We start from the raw sequence: 13,818 nt of genomic DNA, 5'->3' as shown, positions 1-13,818 counted from the left end.
ACGAGATGCTGACTTTTTTCTGCAGAAAGAGAGCGAGCGCGAGATCCGCTCGGCACTCGGGCATCGCAGATCAGAGAAAAGGCCGCACGGGAGAGAGAAGCCCCGACGACAATCGAAACAAGAAAGACGCAGACGCACGCAAGAGAACGAAAAGGAGTCTTGACCAGGCCTTCTTCGCCGTCTCCACTCGCGCATCCACGAACCCCGACCCTTCTGGCGCCTCCACCTGGCGCGTGCGTCGCGCTTGAAAAACCACAGGCAGGAAGAAGATCCCGCGCGTTTTGGAGCGGAGCCTCGCGGCGGACGCGCTGCGGCGCTCGGACCCTCGCCTCGCGTTTTTTCGTTTTTTTCTCGAGGCCGCCCCCCCCCTGGGTTTACAGGTCGTCGTCGAGTTGCGGCACGTCGGGGAGCGCGGGGTTTTCCCAGGTGTCGTATTTGGTGAAGTAGAATGGGCGCAGCGGCGGCTTGGTGGGGGGGTTGACGAGTTCCTTGCCAAACATGCGGACGGCCTTTCGCCGCAGGAAGCAGATGTGGCGGTTCTCCTCCATCGACCTGACGTGTTCGGTGCGGTAGCGCCAGAGGTCTTCGCGGAGGAGTTCTTCGCGGCGCTCGGGGAGGACGTTGACGACAAGGACGTCGCGCGAGACGTCGTGCGTGTACTTCACGCGGCCGTGGCAGAGCGCGACGAGGTTGGTGACCTTGGACACTTTCACGTTCTCCCCGGGGTAGAGCTTGAAGTGGCGGTTCCGGCGCTTCGTCTCCACGTTAAACGCAAGAACCTTGCGCTGCTTCACCAGCACCACGCCAGGCCACACGTACTCCGCAGAGAGACGCTTCACGCCGATGTGCGGCTTCCGCGCTTGTCCAGTCGGCGACGCCCGACTCGGCCGCCGGTAGGACGCAGACTTCACCATCTTGCAGCGAACTGGCGTCAGACGCGCCGCCGACGGCGCTCCCGCGAACACCGGCGGACGCTGCGTCCACGCTGAGAACAGCCCGGACGCCAGCGCAGAAGACTGGCGCCACCCCGAGACACAAGAAGACTCAAACAGAGGCGAAACAGACACATAAAACGAAGAACGCGACGACGGCGCAGCAGAAGGCGCAGAGGAACAAGGAGGTGATCCGCGAGAGGGAGACAGAGGAGAGGAAGAAGGGAGAGGAGACAGAAGCGAGCGAGACAGAGAGGCGGCCGACAGAGAAGAGAGAGACGACGGAGAAGAAGAGCGCGAAGAAGAAGAGAAAAAACGCACAGAGGCGGACGGTGACGGGGTTGAACGAGAGGCGAGGCGACGTGCGAGGCACGCGAGAGACGCGACAGACCGAGGAGTTTTCTGCAGAGAGACAGGACTACGAGGAGCCAGACACGCCGGCGAGAGAGCAGAGGCCACGAAGCCGCCCTGCGCCATTCGCTGCGCTTCACCGCGCCACCACCTCTGCACAGAGAGTGTCGCCTCGAGGAGCCGCCGCGTCATCTTGTCGAGTGACGGTGTATCACAGGGCCTTCAATCGGGGGGGTCAAACGCATGCTTCCACACCTTTCTTCTCGACGGCGGGGCGAAAAACACGAGCGGGTGCGTGCGGCGAGCGGCGAGGCTTTAAAACCGAGAAATAAAAAACTTGCGTCACGTAGAGTGCGCATGCATCGCGCGCGCCTCGGGCGTAGAGCGACGACGCAGCGCGTCTTCCCTCACGACGCTGCGCAAGTCGAACGGCGAATGCAGGAGAAATAAAAAAGCGACGCAGAGACTACGATGAATACAGTTTTAGGCACAGCAGAGTCACACAGCAACGCACAGAGCCTCGGCGGCTCTGTCAAGACGTATCCTTGCCTGCGGAGAGTCCCGCCGCCAGTCCGCGAGGAGAGGGAGAAGGGAAGCGAAAAGAAAGATCGTACCCCCCGCCAGAGACAGGTCCAAGATAAGAAAAAGAAGGAACGCGCAGAAATCTTCAAAGGCTCAACAGGACGCGGCTCTCTTCTTCTTCGCGTCGCTCTCTCGTGTATCTACACACTTGAGGATTTTCGCGCTGCCTTGCATGCGCTCGAGACCCGCCTCGAAGGAGATAACACGCTGCAAATCTCACCGCACGCGATACCAGAAATGAGAAACTCCTTCCTATCCTCCGTCAAATTGACTCCCTTTCTCGCCTCCAAGTGTCGCGAAAGACGCGGCGATCCCTGCGTGCGTCACGGCCTTCCTCGCGCATGCTGACAGGGATTCGCGTCAAGAAAAGGCTTCTTTTCTTGACGGGAAATCGAGTCAAGACTTGCGCGGATGGAGCTAAACCTGTTTTGTTCAACGTCTCCTCTCTCCCAAAGACCCAGGACGCGCGTGTGAGGTAGATGAAGCGGTGTATCGGTGTGTCAATCTCTTGCTGCATGCTGTCGCGGCATCGATGTGCGTGCGTCTATGGAGGACGCGCTTCATCGGGTTTTAGACCTTTTTCTGCAGGTTCGCGTGTGCTTTGCTGCATATCGCAGGGCGTGCGCAGAGAGCTGCTTCGCCATTTTTTCTCGCGGCTCTACGGCGTTTCAGAGAGAAGAGACACCCGTGCTTACCTTTCATGGAAGGCAGAAGTGTAAGCTTCAGTGAGACCGCGGATGATTCACACACAGAATAACGCACGGCGAGATTTCACAGAAGAAGCTGTTCCGGTAGGAAGTTTTCACCGGATTTGCAAGCAGCTGGAGGCTTTTGTTCTCCTTCTTAAACCCATCTTTCCTTTCAATTTGTTTTTTTATTTTTACTGGTCTTAACACGAGATCGAGCGTGACCGGCGAGCGAGGATGAGATGGAGCTTGGAGGACGCGCCTCGCGCTTGACTCGCGCCTGAGTTCGTTTTCTCACAAAAAAAGACTCCTTTTTTTGATGTATAACGCATCCGTCAAGTGAGGGCTCATCATGGAGAGGCTGCTGCGTCTCTTTTTCTTTTTTTTTTCATTTTGTTTTCTGTATTCCTGCGGAAAAACCGCCGCCCTGCACGTGGATGCTTGGGCACCGTTGAGAGCTCTGCAGTGGGGAACGCCACATCGGGACTTTTTTCCTTCCGTACACGGCCGGCAGCCACGTCTCTCGACTCCTCCCTTTTCCGTGGCATCTCTTTCTTCTTCCTCTCCCTGCAAAGACCTCGCTGCGCGTCCACGTGCTGCGTCTGTGACCTTCTCGTCTCCTCGCTCGGTTGCCTCGTCTCTGCTCTCGCGCAGGAAGCCTGGAGATGTAGAGAGCGCGCGCCGGCCTCCGGAAGTTAGCAAGAAGTGCCCTCCACTTTTCGACTCAAGATTTGGCGGCCCTGCTTCGCCTGCCGTGACCTCTTCGCCCAGGGTTTGTCCTCCGGCGCCGCTCTCGTCGTCCGCGTCCTCCCTTTTCTCCGCATGCATCACGCCGCTTTGGCGTTCTCTGCAGGAAGCCGCCCGAAAGAGATTGAAAACGCGTTGCGACGCCAGCGTCCCTCCGCCCGGCGGGCTTTCTCGCCGTGTGAACCTTTTCTTGCCTCGTTTTCCTCTGCGGCCGCGCAGAGCTGCCTTCTTTTCGTCGATGTCGTCTGCTGCGCCTGTGGCGTCGCCTCTGCGTTGCCGCGCTTCACCCGGCAGGGAGACGCTGCGACAGCCACAGACTGCGAGCGAAACGCCAGTCCAGGGGTTGCGTGGCGAAGTTGGTCCTCGCCGTCGTGCGTCTCTCGGTGCGTTCTTTGCCTCTTTTCTTATCGCGAACCAATCGCGGCCTCTCCTGCGTTTTCTTTCTTCTTTAACGCTCTTCGCTCTCCCGGTCGAGCCGCCGTCTCGCCTTTCTTGCGTGGCGCGTGCACCGCCACCTCCGTCCGTCGCCTCGTCCTGCGGGTTTTCTGCTTTCTCGCCGTTGTCCGTCTCTTCGGCAGCTTGCTGCTCTGCGCGCTTCGCTGGGGCGGGAGCGAGAGTCGGCCGTGGAGGCAGCCTTGGGGAAGATTTCGAAGACGCCGAAGACTGCGAAGGCGACGGCGGCGCGGAAGACGATGCAGAGCTGCGCTGGAGTGGGCAGCGGCGCTTCGTGGATCCGCTCCGCGACGCCGTGGACGGGACGGAGACGGCTGCGGAGAAGGAGCAAGCAAATCTGTTCAGCCCCGACGTGTTTTTCGAGTTCTTCGGCAGCCTGGAGGACGACGACCGCCTCGCCGCGCAAGCTGCGCAGGCGATGAGCCGGAAGAAGCGCCTGAGGAAGCACTTCGAGGCCATGCTCGACTACGGGCGTCGCGCGCGTGCAAGCGTGAATCGCAGCAACCTAAACTCCAAACAACAAGAGGATTTGAAGCGCGGCCGAGCTGCAGAATCGCAGGCTAGCGCGAACAGCATCGAAGAAGACAGCAGCTCAGCGCGAGACGGAAACGGAGAGAAGAAACTTGCGAACCAAGACGAACGGGCAAGCCGACAGGCACGAGCCCGCAGCGCGCCGGGCGCGACAGGGATCTCAGCAGATGAGCAGAGAGGAGGGCAACGCGAGAGGCGTGACGGAGATCGCGCGAGAGACGCGAAAGACCGGCGGAGACTGGTGGCAGAGGAGGCGACGGAGAAGAAGGAATTTCATCCGGCAAGCGAAGGGAGAGAAGACACTTCACACACCACAGGGCACGCACGCGAGCGCGAGGAGGCTGAAACCACCCCGGAGTCAGCCACCGCAGCTTCTCGCGGGCCTCCCGCTTCAGCGTCGTCTTCGTTGCCTTCTTCTTCTGCGGCTTCTGCATCGCCTTCGACTGAGAGCGAGCCGGCGTGGCTGGCGCAGCACGAGCTGCAGGCGACGCGCTTCATGCGGCAGGCGCCGATGGACGAATGGCGCGAGACCCTCAGGGTTGGCGAGCGCGAAGTGACGCTCGTCTCGCAGGCGTGGGGCCGGTCGCGGCGCGCGGGCGCGGGCGCGCCGGCGGAGGAGACAGTGGGGACGTGTGGCGACGACGAGGAGGACGAAGACCTCCCGGCCGTGGTGCGCGCGCCGAACCGCGACGCGTGGCTGGAAGAGGTATGGATCGAGGGCGACGACGCGCCGGTCTCGATGGAGTCCCTCTCCGGAGACTTCTTCGGCGACCGCGCCGGCTGGCAGAGCTACCGCCGCACCGTCGAGGAAGTCGAGCGCGAGATGGAGGCCGCGGAAGAGAGCGACGACAGCCTCTTCGCGGCAGCTTTGAGCGACATGCGCGAGAAGGATGACGAAATCGCTCGCCTCTTACAGAGCCGCCGCGTGCCGCAGCCTCAAGACCAGGAAAAACAGACTCAGGGAGCAGGCAGCCACGCGGAAGGAAGCGAACGAGGAGACGAAAACAAAGAAAACCTGATTGAGAAGGGGGAACCCACGAGGAGCGAGTTCTCAGGAGACGACGAGCCTTCGCCGATTCACGATGAACAGACGACAGGCCGCGATGAGAGGAGACAGCAGCCTCAGCAAACGCGTGCGGCCGCAGAGGGAAGCGAGGGCGACCAACGAGAGGAAGAGAAAGCGGACGAAGCACAGCGAGAAAACGCAGAAGCCAACCGCAGTGTATGGCATGCAGTGGCGCAGAATGCGGAAAGCGACGACTCAGAGAAGCCAAGCGACGACTTCTGGGAAACGTGAACCGACGAAAAAGGTGGAAGAAGAAAACGCAGTTATGCGTCAAGCGCGGCAGCGCCAGCACATACGGACTCGATTTCACGCATATACATATATATAGATATGTATATGCCCAGATACCTGTGCGTGCATATACATGTGTACTTATGTATACACGTATATACATATACTTATAGCTGTGCATATATGTGTATGTATGCACGTACATGCTTGCTTATGCCAGTTCGGGATGCAGGGGAATTCAGTCTGCAAAACCTTGTGAGACATATCTCGTCGCACATTCCTGTTCTCGAGTTCAGGGCGGCGCGCGAGTTAGTTTTTTTTCCTGCGCCTGTGCGGGGCGCGCGTCAGAGCATGCATCATCTATCAGCAATTACCTACTCTGTCGCATATTATGTTCTTGTTTTACAGGGATCTTTCTTTCTACCCGAACCTTAGCACTTTCAGGTAGCGCATGCAAATGTGTACAGAGCGACGCTGAGCATCCACTGTGGCGGACAGGGTTAGGAACCCTGCATACGTGCAAGACATTCGTTTACGTCGACGCGTTCAAAAACACAGTTAACCTCTGTGCAAAATGAATTTATACTTCTTGACTGGCCTACACACTCACAGGGATTTAGATTAAGACTAACACCTGCATATTTGCTGACCACTAGTTCTAGATACATATCTATCTCTCTCTACCTATCCGTATCTGTCTATCTGTATCTATCCATCTATCCATATGCATAGATCGTGAGTCCGCGTAAGTTTTGATCTCTTATATCTTGAGGGGAGACGATCCCGATGGCTCGGTAAAATATCTGGAAAAGTTCGCCGCTGATCCAGGTGGACAAAAGCGTGGAGGACGTTGTCTGTCGAGAATGAAGTTCTCAAGGCGTGAACTGACAAGGCATACGTGGCAAATGCAGCCCTTTTGAACATCTGGGACACAGAAGCTTTTCTTAGTTTTGCGCAAAGGGAAGACGCATTCTGGGAAATAGAAACCAGCTGAGAGAGGCTCCTGGAAGAACTACATTCCTTACCTGAACCATATTCCGGTTTCCAGACGCATGCACGTACACTGCTAAAGAAATACAGGGCATCGTGAAATACGCTACCAGTTCACTGCTGCAGAGGAGACGGAACGGCGACCCGTTTACGCATGCCTCTTAGACCCAAACCTACTTTTCTACACGGAAGACACGTAGTATACGTTCACGCACCAGCCTGTACTTACAACCCCGCGTGCCTGCAGATTTTTTTGGTTCCTGGCCAGGGCCGAGTAGAAAACTGCAGAAACGGCACGAGCCAGCGACCGCCACAGAAGGATCTATGGTGACTGTAGAGCTCGCGGAGCTCTCTGCACACTGTGCAGAGCGGCAAAGGGGAAGTCTGCAGCGATGAAACTGGAATAGAAGGGGGAGAAAGCGACGATGGAGACGCCGAGCAAGAAGGAAGGCGTTCACAGGTAGCGCGAAGCTCCTCGCTTGGCGCCATGCGCACAGAGGTCAGAGAAGAAAGCGTTTGTTTTGCACACCGTCAGTTATATCGGAGACGTTCAGGCTTAGTTTTCTGAATGAGGAGAACCCATCGCGAATCGACTCGCGCCCTAGAGCCGACTTCGGGCGCCGCAGTGCTGCCCTGAGAGACTGCACTTTCCTTCGCGCTCGTCGAGAGAAGAAAATGAACGCACAGGCGGCCCCACGTAGAGAGAGACAGGCCGAATGAGTCGGTTACTCGCGCGCTGCTCCATGACGTGCGCAGTCCACCCTGCTGTCCGCGCGATCACAAACAGTGGCGTGTACAACTCTGTTGGAATGCCGCACCTGGAAAAAACCGCACACGCGGGTAACCTCAGGTCCGTGTAAACGGATGGAACGCACGCAGCGAGACAAATCGCACGCTTCAAGGTAAACATAATCACACACATATGTATACATATAATGCGTGGGGACGGGAGGAAAATAGGTAAGGACCTCCAGTGCGGCAGGATGCTAGCCCAAATCCAAACATGCATATATATATATATATATATATATATATATATATCGTTAAGCCTGTAAGACACCTGCGATACGTACGATTGTGTTTCACGTGCGTGATGCGGTGTGTAGGCACGTAAATTGTACTCAGATCGTTTACACTCGGAGTACCTGCTTGGCGAATCTGCTCTAACTTACTGCCGGTAAGTCACTGCGCACGGGAAGTCGACGTTTGCAGGGAGCCGCTTTTCTTCCTTCATGCGTTTTTCGATGTGCTGTGCGATCTTGACGAGCTTCGGATCCTTCTTCGGCGCGAGCTGGGAGAGGTTCTGCGCGAGCTTCATCATTATCGGCGAGCGCGGGTCTCCACTTTTATATAGCCGATGCCCGAAGCCCATGATTCTCTCTTTGCGCTTCCACATGCTCTCCAGCTGAGCGAAACATCCCGCAACCCTAAACAAACATGGGCTGAGCACCGGTGCCTCCACCAGCGCATCTCTATATGCCTGCCGTCCCAAAAATGCATATTTTTTGCTTTCCATGGAGCGTAAGGGTAGGACCGCGCACATGCACGCTCCGGCATCAATAAGAAACTACAAGAGCCCCGCCGCCACTATCAGACGTCTACACACATATTCGGGTTGTCAAACGCCCACCCATGAAATCCGGTCGTGTTTATCACGATGCGTACACATACGTATCCATATCTACGCATGCAGCTCACGGTGTGTGTCTGTGTCAGCCCATGCTGTCACCTAAACACTTATCAGCCACGCACAACCTTCTACATGCCACAGAAACGTGAGCTCTGACCACTTGGTCGGCGTGTTCGCAGTCTCGAATCGTTTCTAGAAACCGCATAGCGGCCTCGTTCGCGCCTCCGTGTAAGGGTCCCTTGAGCGTGTTGATTGCGCTGCAGATTGCGCTGTGAATGTCTGACTGCGTCGCTGCTGTCACGCGCGCCGCGAAAGTCGAAGCTGCGTGGACGCACGCGGAACAAATGCAAATTGATGATCCAAAGTCTTCATTTCGTGCAGGCGCAGAATCATTCATAGCTTCCTCGGTTCTGACAATCTCCACACTCGTTTACCAGCGCATACTCAACTATAGATCTTTATATATTAATGAGCCCTTGCGATCTGGGAGTCGCCGTGCGCAGACAGACTGGAGTCGCTCATTCTGCACACGCAGTACGTGGTATCAGAGCCCGCTTTTTTGTAATCCCGAACATATGCGCACACGCCATTCAAAACATTACGCTTCAATTGTGGATGCGTAGCCACTCTACGTCTGGGAGTCTCACCATTGAAGTCATGCTCCGCGTAAAGGATAAGGGACACGTCAACAGCTCGCGTTTCGAGGGGATGAGGCTGCCCAAGACACACATAAGCATATGATTTATGGAAACTGTTGCGTACAAACACGCGCGTTCAGACACTTGACAGCAACCCGCAAACGCCATCTGGCACAGGACAGGACATGCGCCAAGGAGCATGATGCGCATCTCCCGTCAAAGGGACACATACTGCACTCCCGGCGGTGGACGGCGCACCCCGGTCACCCGGGGGGGAACTGCCTCCACTCACAAGGCGCTGGTACCAGATTCTGACCCTTATGAGTGTATAATTGTACGGGTACAGCATGTCGTCCCTATGGAAAACATAGACGCATAAAAATATCAATTGCTCGTTCAGGGACCGACAAACAAAGACGCTCAATACAGAGCTACCCTGTGGGAGGCAAGAAACCCTCAGAAAGAACAGACAGTGCGCGTTCCCGCTTGTACTGCTTCACAGGGCTAACTAGCACAGAACAAGATACAGAGGTGACGACAAGGGCCCTCTAACATACACATAAATAAGTGAGCAGGACGTCCAATACCGTACAAGAAACGCGGTCCCTCAGTAACACACGCCCATGCTCAGTTTCTGACGGTCGCGAAAAAAATGGGGAGGACCCAGACTTACTTTGTAGAAAGGATTCTGAAAATTCAACAATTTGAGGAAATGAGCGGCAATCGAGTCGTTTGGATCTGTCTCTTCGCAGATCCTTATGCCGTGGTGAGCGTAGTGGTACCAGTACAGCAGCATGCTACTGTACATACCAATTAGCCTGAGGCCTATCTGGAAACACAACCAAGTCATACACGTGCCACCCTCTTGAGAAACGAAAAGGCGTACCTGCCGCTACAGCTTATCGGCGTGGTGTGGTAGCCGCTAGCGCAGAAGCAGAAACGTAGTCATCAACCGAGGACTGCCCACAAAATACTGCCATGCAAGTACTCATGCAAGAAAGACGTCAGCGCATAAGCCGTTTCTCAGCACATGTTTCGAACGAAGCTCTACACACACGAAGAAAGACAACACACCCCGAACAACATTGTGGCAACAGGAATGCTCGCAGAGCCCTCCGATTAAGTTTTCTTGGGAGCTCCGCGATCGCCAGATGTCCACTTCTATCCTGGACTGAGAGGCCTGACTGTTGTGCTACATCCAGCCACGTAATTCTGATTTTGATTTGCGTAGATCTGCTGAGGTTGAGCAGTAAAGCCAACTACACGCCGGCAGGAATACACGTTGAGAACCTAGTTCCCCTGTCTCGTCTACGATTGCCAAGGCGAAACCCACTTTAGCCAGCCGCACTAGCGGTTCCGTTTCTTGCTCTAACATGCCCATCAGCGAGCACCCTGTCCTCAAAACGTCCTGAGCCACACACACAGAAGCCGAGAAGGCCGGATGTTGGCTAGATAGAGTGGCACTGCAGGGCGCATTAGGGGGTACCCCCCAGTGTTTAGTGCACAAAACCACTTTAAACTCACCATGGGATGTGCATTTTTGGGGCAGCACTCCAGACAAACTTTGAGAGCGGCAGGGAGTCGACGAGCTTTAACAAGTTCCTGATGCTGGCCTTCGAGTTCGGCCTTAGTTGGAAGATGACCATTAAGCAGGAGAAACGCGACTTCTTCGAATGTAGCTCTCGCGCTCAGGTCCTCGATGCGATAGCCGCGGTATGTTAGGCCTGCGGAAACAACACAAGACGGAAACGAAGATGTACATAATCGCGGGTCGGAAACGGTACCGTTCTTAGCGCTCCGTCACACCGTATCTCCCCGCCCTCAGCCACGTCACGCTATGAAGTGTGGTATCGCCGATGCTTGCATCATCATACATGCACCAATACGGATACTCACGCGGCAGTCATTAAACTGACACTACAAGACCTGGGTTCGACTGGACACCTCTACACGAGAGAAGCTACTATACATAGGGTGAACTTCTCTGAGCGGGTGCAGAGGCCGTTGTAACTGTACTTATTCGTGGTGTTGCGGTTTAACAAGCAGAATGTGGTTTTTCAAGAAGAACGGCCTCCCGTTAGCGCGTAATGGCAAGCTCAGCACCGTTACCTTCAACAGGATGGTTAAGCATACGTTTTGTCTTCCCAGTTCACTTGCCTGCTACGCTGGCTTGTCCGACGGTCGAGATAGCAGATTCTCCGGCAACGACGCCCTCCAGCCCAGCGGAGAAGCTGGGTTTTCTTTCTGTCCCCGGCACGGACGCGTCCACTGGGTTTTTCGTCATCTTGGTGCTGAGAAACACTTGCGCTTGTCGTTGCCACGTGAGCTTCCTACGCTGAATACTCCATCGTTCAGACTCAGGGCAACCAAGCCCTGCAACGAGACGCGGCTCAAGAAGCGGCGTGATATCAACGGAATGTGCTTCCGCACGAACAGTCTCCGCTTGGATGTCTTTCTTGCAAACGCGCCGCGTCAGCGGTGCGCCACTGAAAACGCCTGGTAATCGCGGCGAAAAAGAAGCCGAGTCGTCCGCACGTAACGATCGCTTCGCTGACGGCGCCGCCCGAACGTGCCCCTGAGAGCAGCAATAAGTGGGAGAGCTACTGGCACGCGCGCGGATCAGAGTCGAGATGCTCAGAACGCTTGCTGGAAACTGCGGGCCCCAACCTACGGTTGAGATTCTTGCTGCGGAGGAACACGGAAGATAATGACCTCCGGATTCCGAATAGCCTTCCAGACAGAGTGGCGGAAAGTATGATCCAGTTGCACGGGAGGAGCGTCGAGGTGTGTAATCGTGGTAGACGAATGCTTCACTGTTGAGAAGCGCTGGAAGATGACACCTGCGGCCTCGCAAGACCTGGGGGGCACGAATACGGGCGCGAGCAGTTCGTATGTGAGACATCACACGCTTCACGGTGGCAGCCATGAGGAGTTGCGCTGGGAAAGGAGAGCCGATGCAGAATAAAAAACTGAAAGTCGGAGAGGCGAATGGGCTCCCATGCCAAAAAGGAAGTTGTGCCGTAGTTGCACACGTCCAATTACGGGCGCCGTGTGGTTCGATGCGCAGACACGGGTCTGATACAATCCTGAGGTCACACAACTACAAGCAAACCCATACAACAAGCAGGCGTATCCCCCCTGACTCAGCGAAAACGATGGGTAAGTCCACTTCGCACAGCCATGCTCACCACATCCATGAAAAGGCTACCGAGAGCGTGAAGGAGGCCACCCAGGGAAACCACACGGGCAAAAAGCCCCCCCGTCGACCCGGAACAAATACCGCTAGCACACTGACGTTCGTCTCGAGTCTGCGGAAGCAGAACTCCACTAAGGCGAACGATGCTAGGTCTTTTCGGGAAGGACAGACGGGTCGCTGTGGGCACGTATACCGGCGCTTATGACATACGACTAAAATTCTACTACAGAGCGCAGAACGATAATTGCCACCTCGCTCGGCGCGTGCAGTCTAGGGTGCTCTGAACGGGCGATAAATAAGGAGGGTTATCTCGGGCAGATACCGGCAGGCGACCGCTGAAGCCCGCAGAAAAGCTGAACCGAGGTGGATGTGTGCAGGATAACTTTCTCAGATGGTAGACGTGTTTCCCATTGAGTCCACTGGGGTGGACTTTGTTTGGGTCTATTCCATCCACAGTCGATATTCAGTTGTTGTAAGGGGTGTGCATACCGCGCGTATGACTGAATTACACATGATCTCTGCGATGCAGCATCAGATATTTCTCCGTCGAAACAGGACAAGCTCCCATAATTTTTGGCTGAGATATGCAGGCCTCGTCCGTTGTACTGTCTCAAATGTTTTCCATGGGCATGGCAAATCTTCCACGGCCGCGGCACATGACATAAATTTGTATCGCACCATTCATAGTTTTTGGCCAGCCGTGTCCAGACGGCGACAAATTTATGGGTACGCCCTACGGCACACACATAAAATGTGTCTGCTCGCCTGCTGCGTCACGAGAATGCCAACACTTCATTTCTAGCGCTCGGTTTCCGGACTGCCAGCCGGCCTGACCCTGCTTATATACGTGAATTTTTGTTCTACTGCTGTTCCACATCGCACTAAGATGCTCATAAATTCGCTACGGTATACACCATTAAGTACCGGTGACAAAGCTACCACAGTTTTACTTCTTTTGCGCTGAAGGTGGTTGTTAAAATCAGGTGCGTTCGGGCTCTCTATTCGCAGGACGCGGAGAGTCGGGGGAAGGCAGCGTCGCCGGCTGCATGGCGTACGTTAAACTTCAGTTGCTGCTGCTTTGTTCAGCGTGACAGCACATGCCACATTATTTTCTGGTAGATATCGTTGAGCCTTTAGTACTGAAGGAGATCTTACGACTCATTCGAACCCGATGTTCCGAATGCATTCAAGCAGTGCACTGACAAGGGAGTTGAGCCGTCTTTATTTGCCTTGCGCCGGAGCACCGTGATGATGAAAGCGGCTTTGTTTCAGCTTGGCAGAGCTTGTTATCCTTGCGGAGCCCTCAAAATCTCGACGGCAGTGCTTCTTCGTATTCTCGAGAAACCACCGTCTTTGTAGCTACCTACCGTTCTTCTATAATGCACATTATTCCGTGTACACGGCCCCTCCCACTAAATGCCTCAGGGGCTCTTCCTGTGAGCAGCCTCCTGTCGTGCTTGACCGGCAGCAAACACGGGCCACTGCAGCGCTCCTTCTCCCAGAAATCCTTTATCTCATTGATGCCCTATGAAGCGTTCTAACCAGTCAGGTTGTTTCGACCACCCTCACGGACTTCTGCATTAACACGGGAAACTGCGCAATGCCAAAAAGCACGCGCCGCCAGTGCCCGACACACTCTGCATGCGCACACAGGGAGCGAAGATGGCAACCGATTTCGCTGCTTCAGCTGTTGGACAGCGCACGAACCTCATGCGACACACACTGACCCATGCCACGACCAAACAATCTGCAACAAACACGAATATAACTCAAATTGTAGACCAT

At 55.4% G+C, this 13,818-nt stretch overlaps 3 protein-coding genes across 3 annotated transcripts; 1 reads left to right on the top strand and 2 right to left on the bottom strand.

Annotated features, from left to right (window-relative positions):
* Nucleotides 1-374: 374 nt before the first annotated feature.
* Nucleotides 375-1,475, bottom strand: BESB_001140 (uncharacterized protein; the record flags this gene model as incomplete). Its single annotated transcript, XM_029358869.1, has 1 exon — nucleotides 375-1,475. The coding sequence occupies one exon, from the start codon at nucleotides 1,473-1,475 to the stop codon at nucleotides 375-377; it is 1,101 nt and encodes a 366-aa protein (XP_029221781.1).
* A 1,428-nt stretch (nucleotides 1,476-2,903) lies between these two features.
* On the top strand, nucleotides 2,904-5,579 carry BESB_001130 (uncharacterized protein; the record flags this gene model as incomplete). Its single annotated transcript, XM_029358868.1, has 1 exon — nucleotides 2,904-5,579. One exon carries the CDS (start codon nucleotides 2,904-2,906, stop codon nucleotides 5,577-5,579), a length of 2,676 nt encoding a protein of 891 aa, XP_029221780.1.
* Nucleotides 5,580-7,170: 1,591 nt separating this feature from the next.
* Nucleotides 7,171-12,034, bottom strand: BESB_001120 (putative citrate synthase; the record flags this gene model as incomplete). The annotated part of the gene is made up of 9 exons (XM_029358867.1): nucleotides 7,171-7,387; nucleotides 7,742-7,974; nucleotides 8,357-8,520; nucleotides 8,847-8,913; nucleotides 9,511-9,666; nucleotides 10,171-10,245; nucleotides 10,362-10,561; nucleotides 11,172-11,412; nucleotides 12,026-12,034. The coding sequence occupies 9 exons, from the start codon at nucleotides 12,032-12,034 to the stop codon at nucleotides 7,171-7,173; spliced, it is 1,362 nt and encodes a 453-aa protein (XP_029221779.1).
* Between the last annotated feature and the right edge of the window lie 1,784 nt (nucleotides 12,035-13,818).

This window comes from Besnoitia besnoiti, chromosome I (assembly GCF_002563875.1).
Source record: "Besnoitia besnoiti strain Bb-Ger1 chromosome I, whole genome shotgun sequence".
NCBI classification, from domain to species: Eukaryota; Apicomplexa; class Conoidasida; order Eucoccidiorida; family Sarcocystidae; genus Besnoitia; species Besnoitia besnoiti.
The sequence above is the reverse complement of the archived record's forward strand: the minus strand, read 5'-3'. Positions and strand labels throughout refer to the sequence as shown.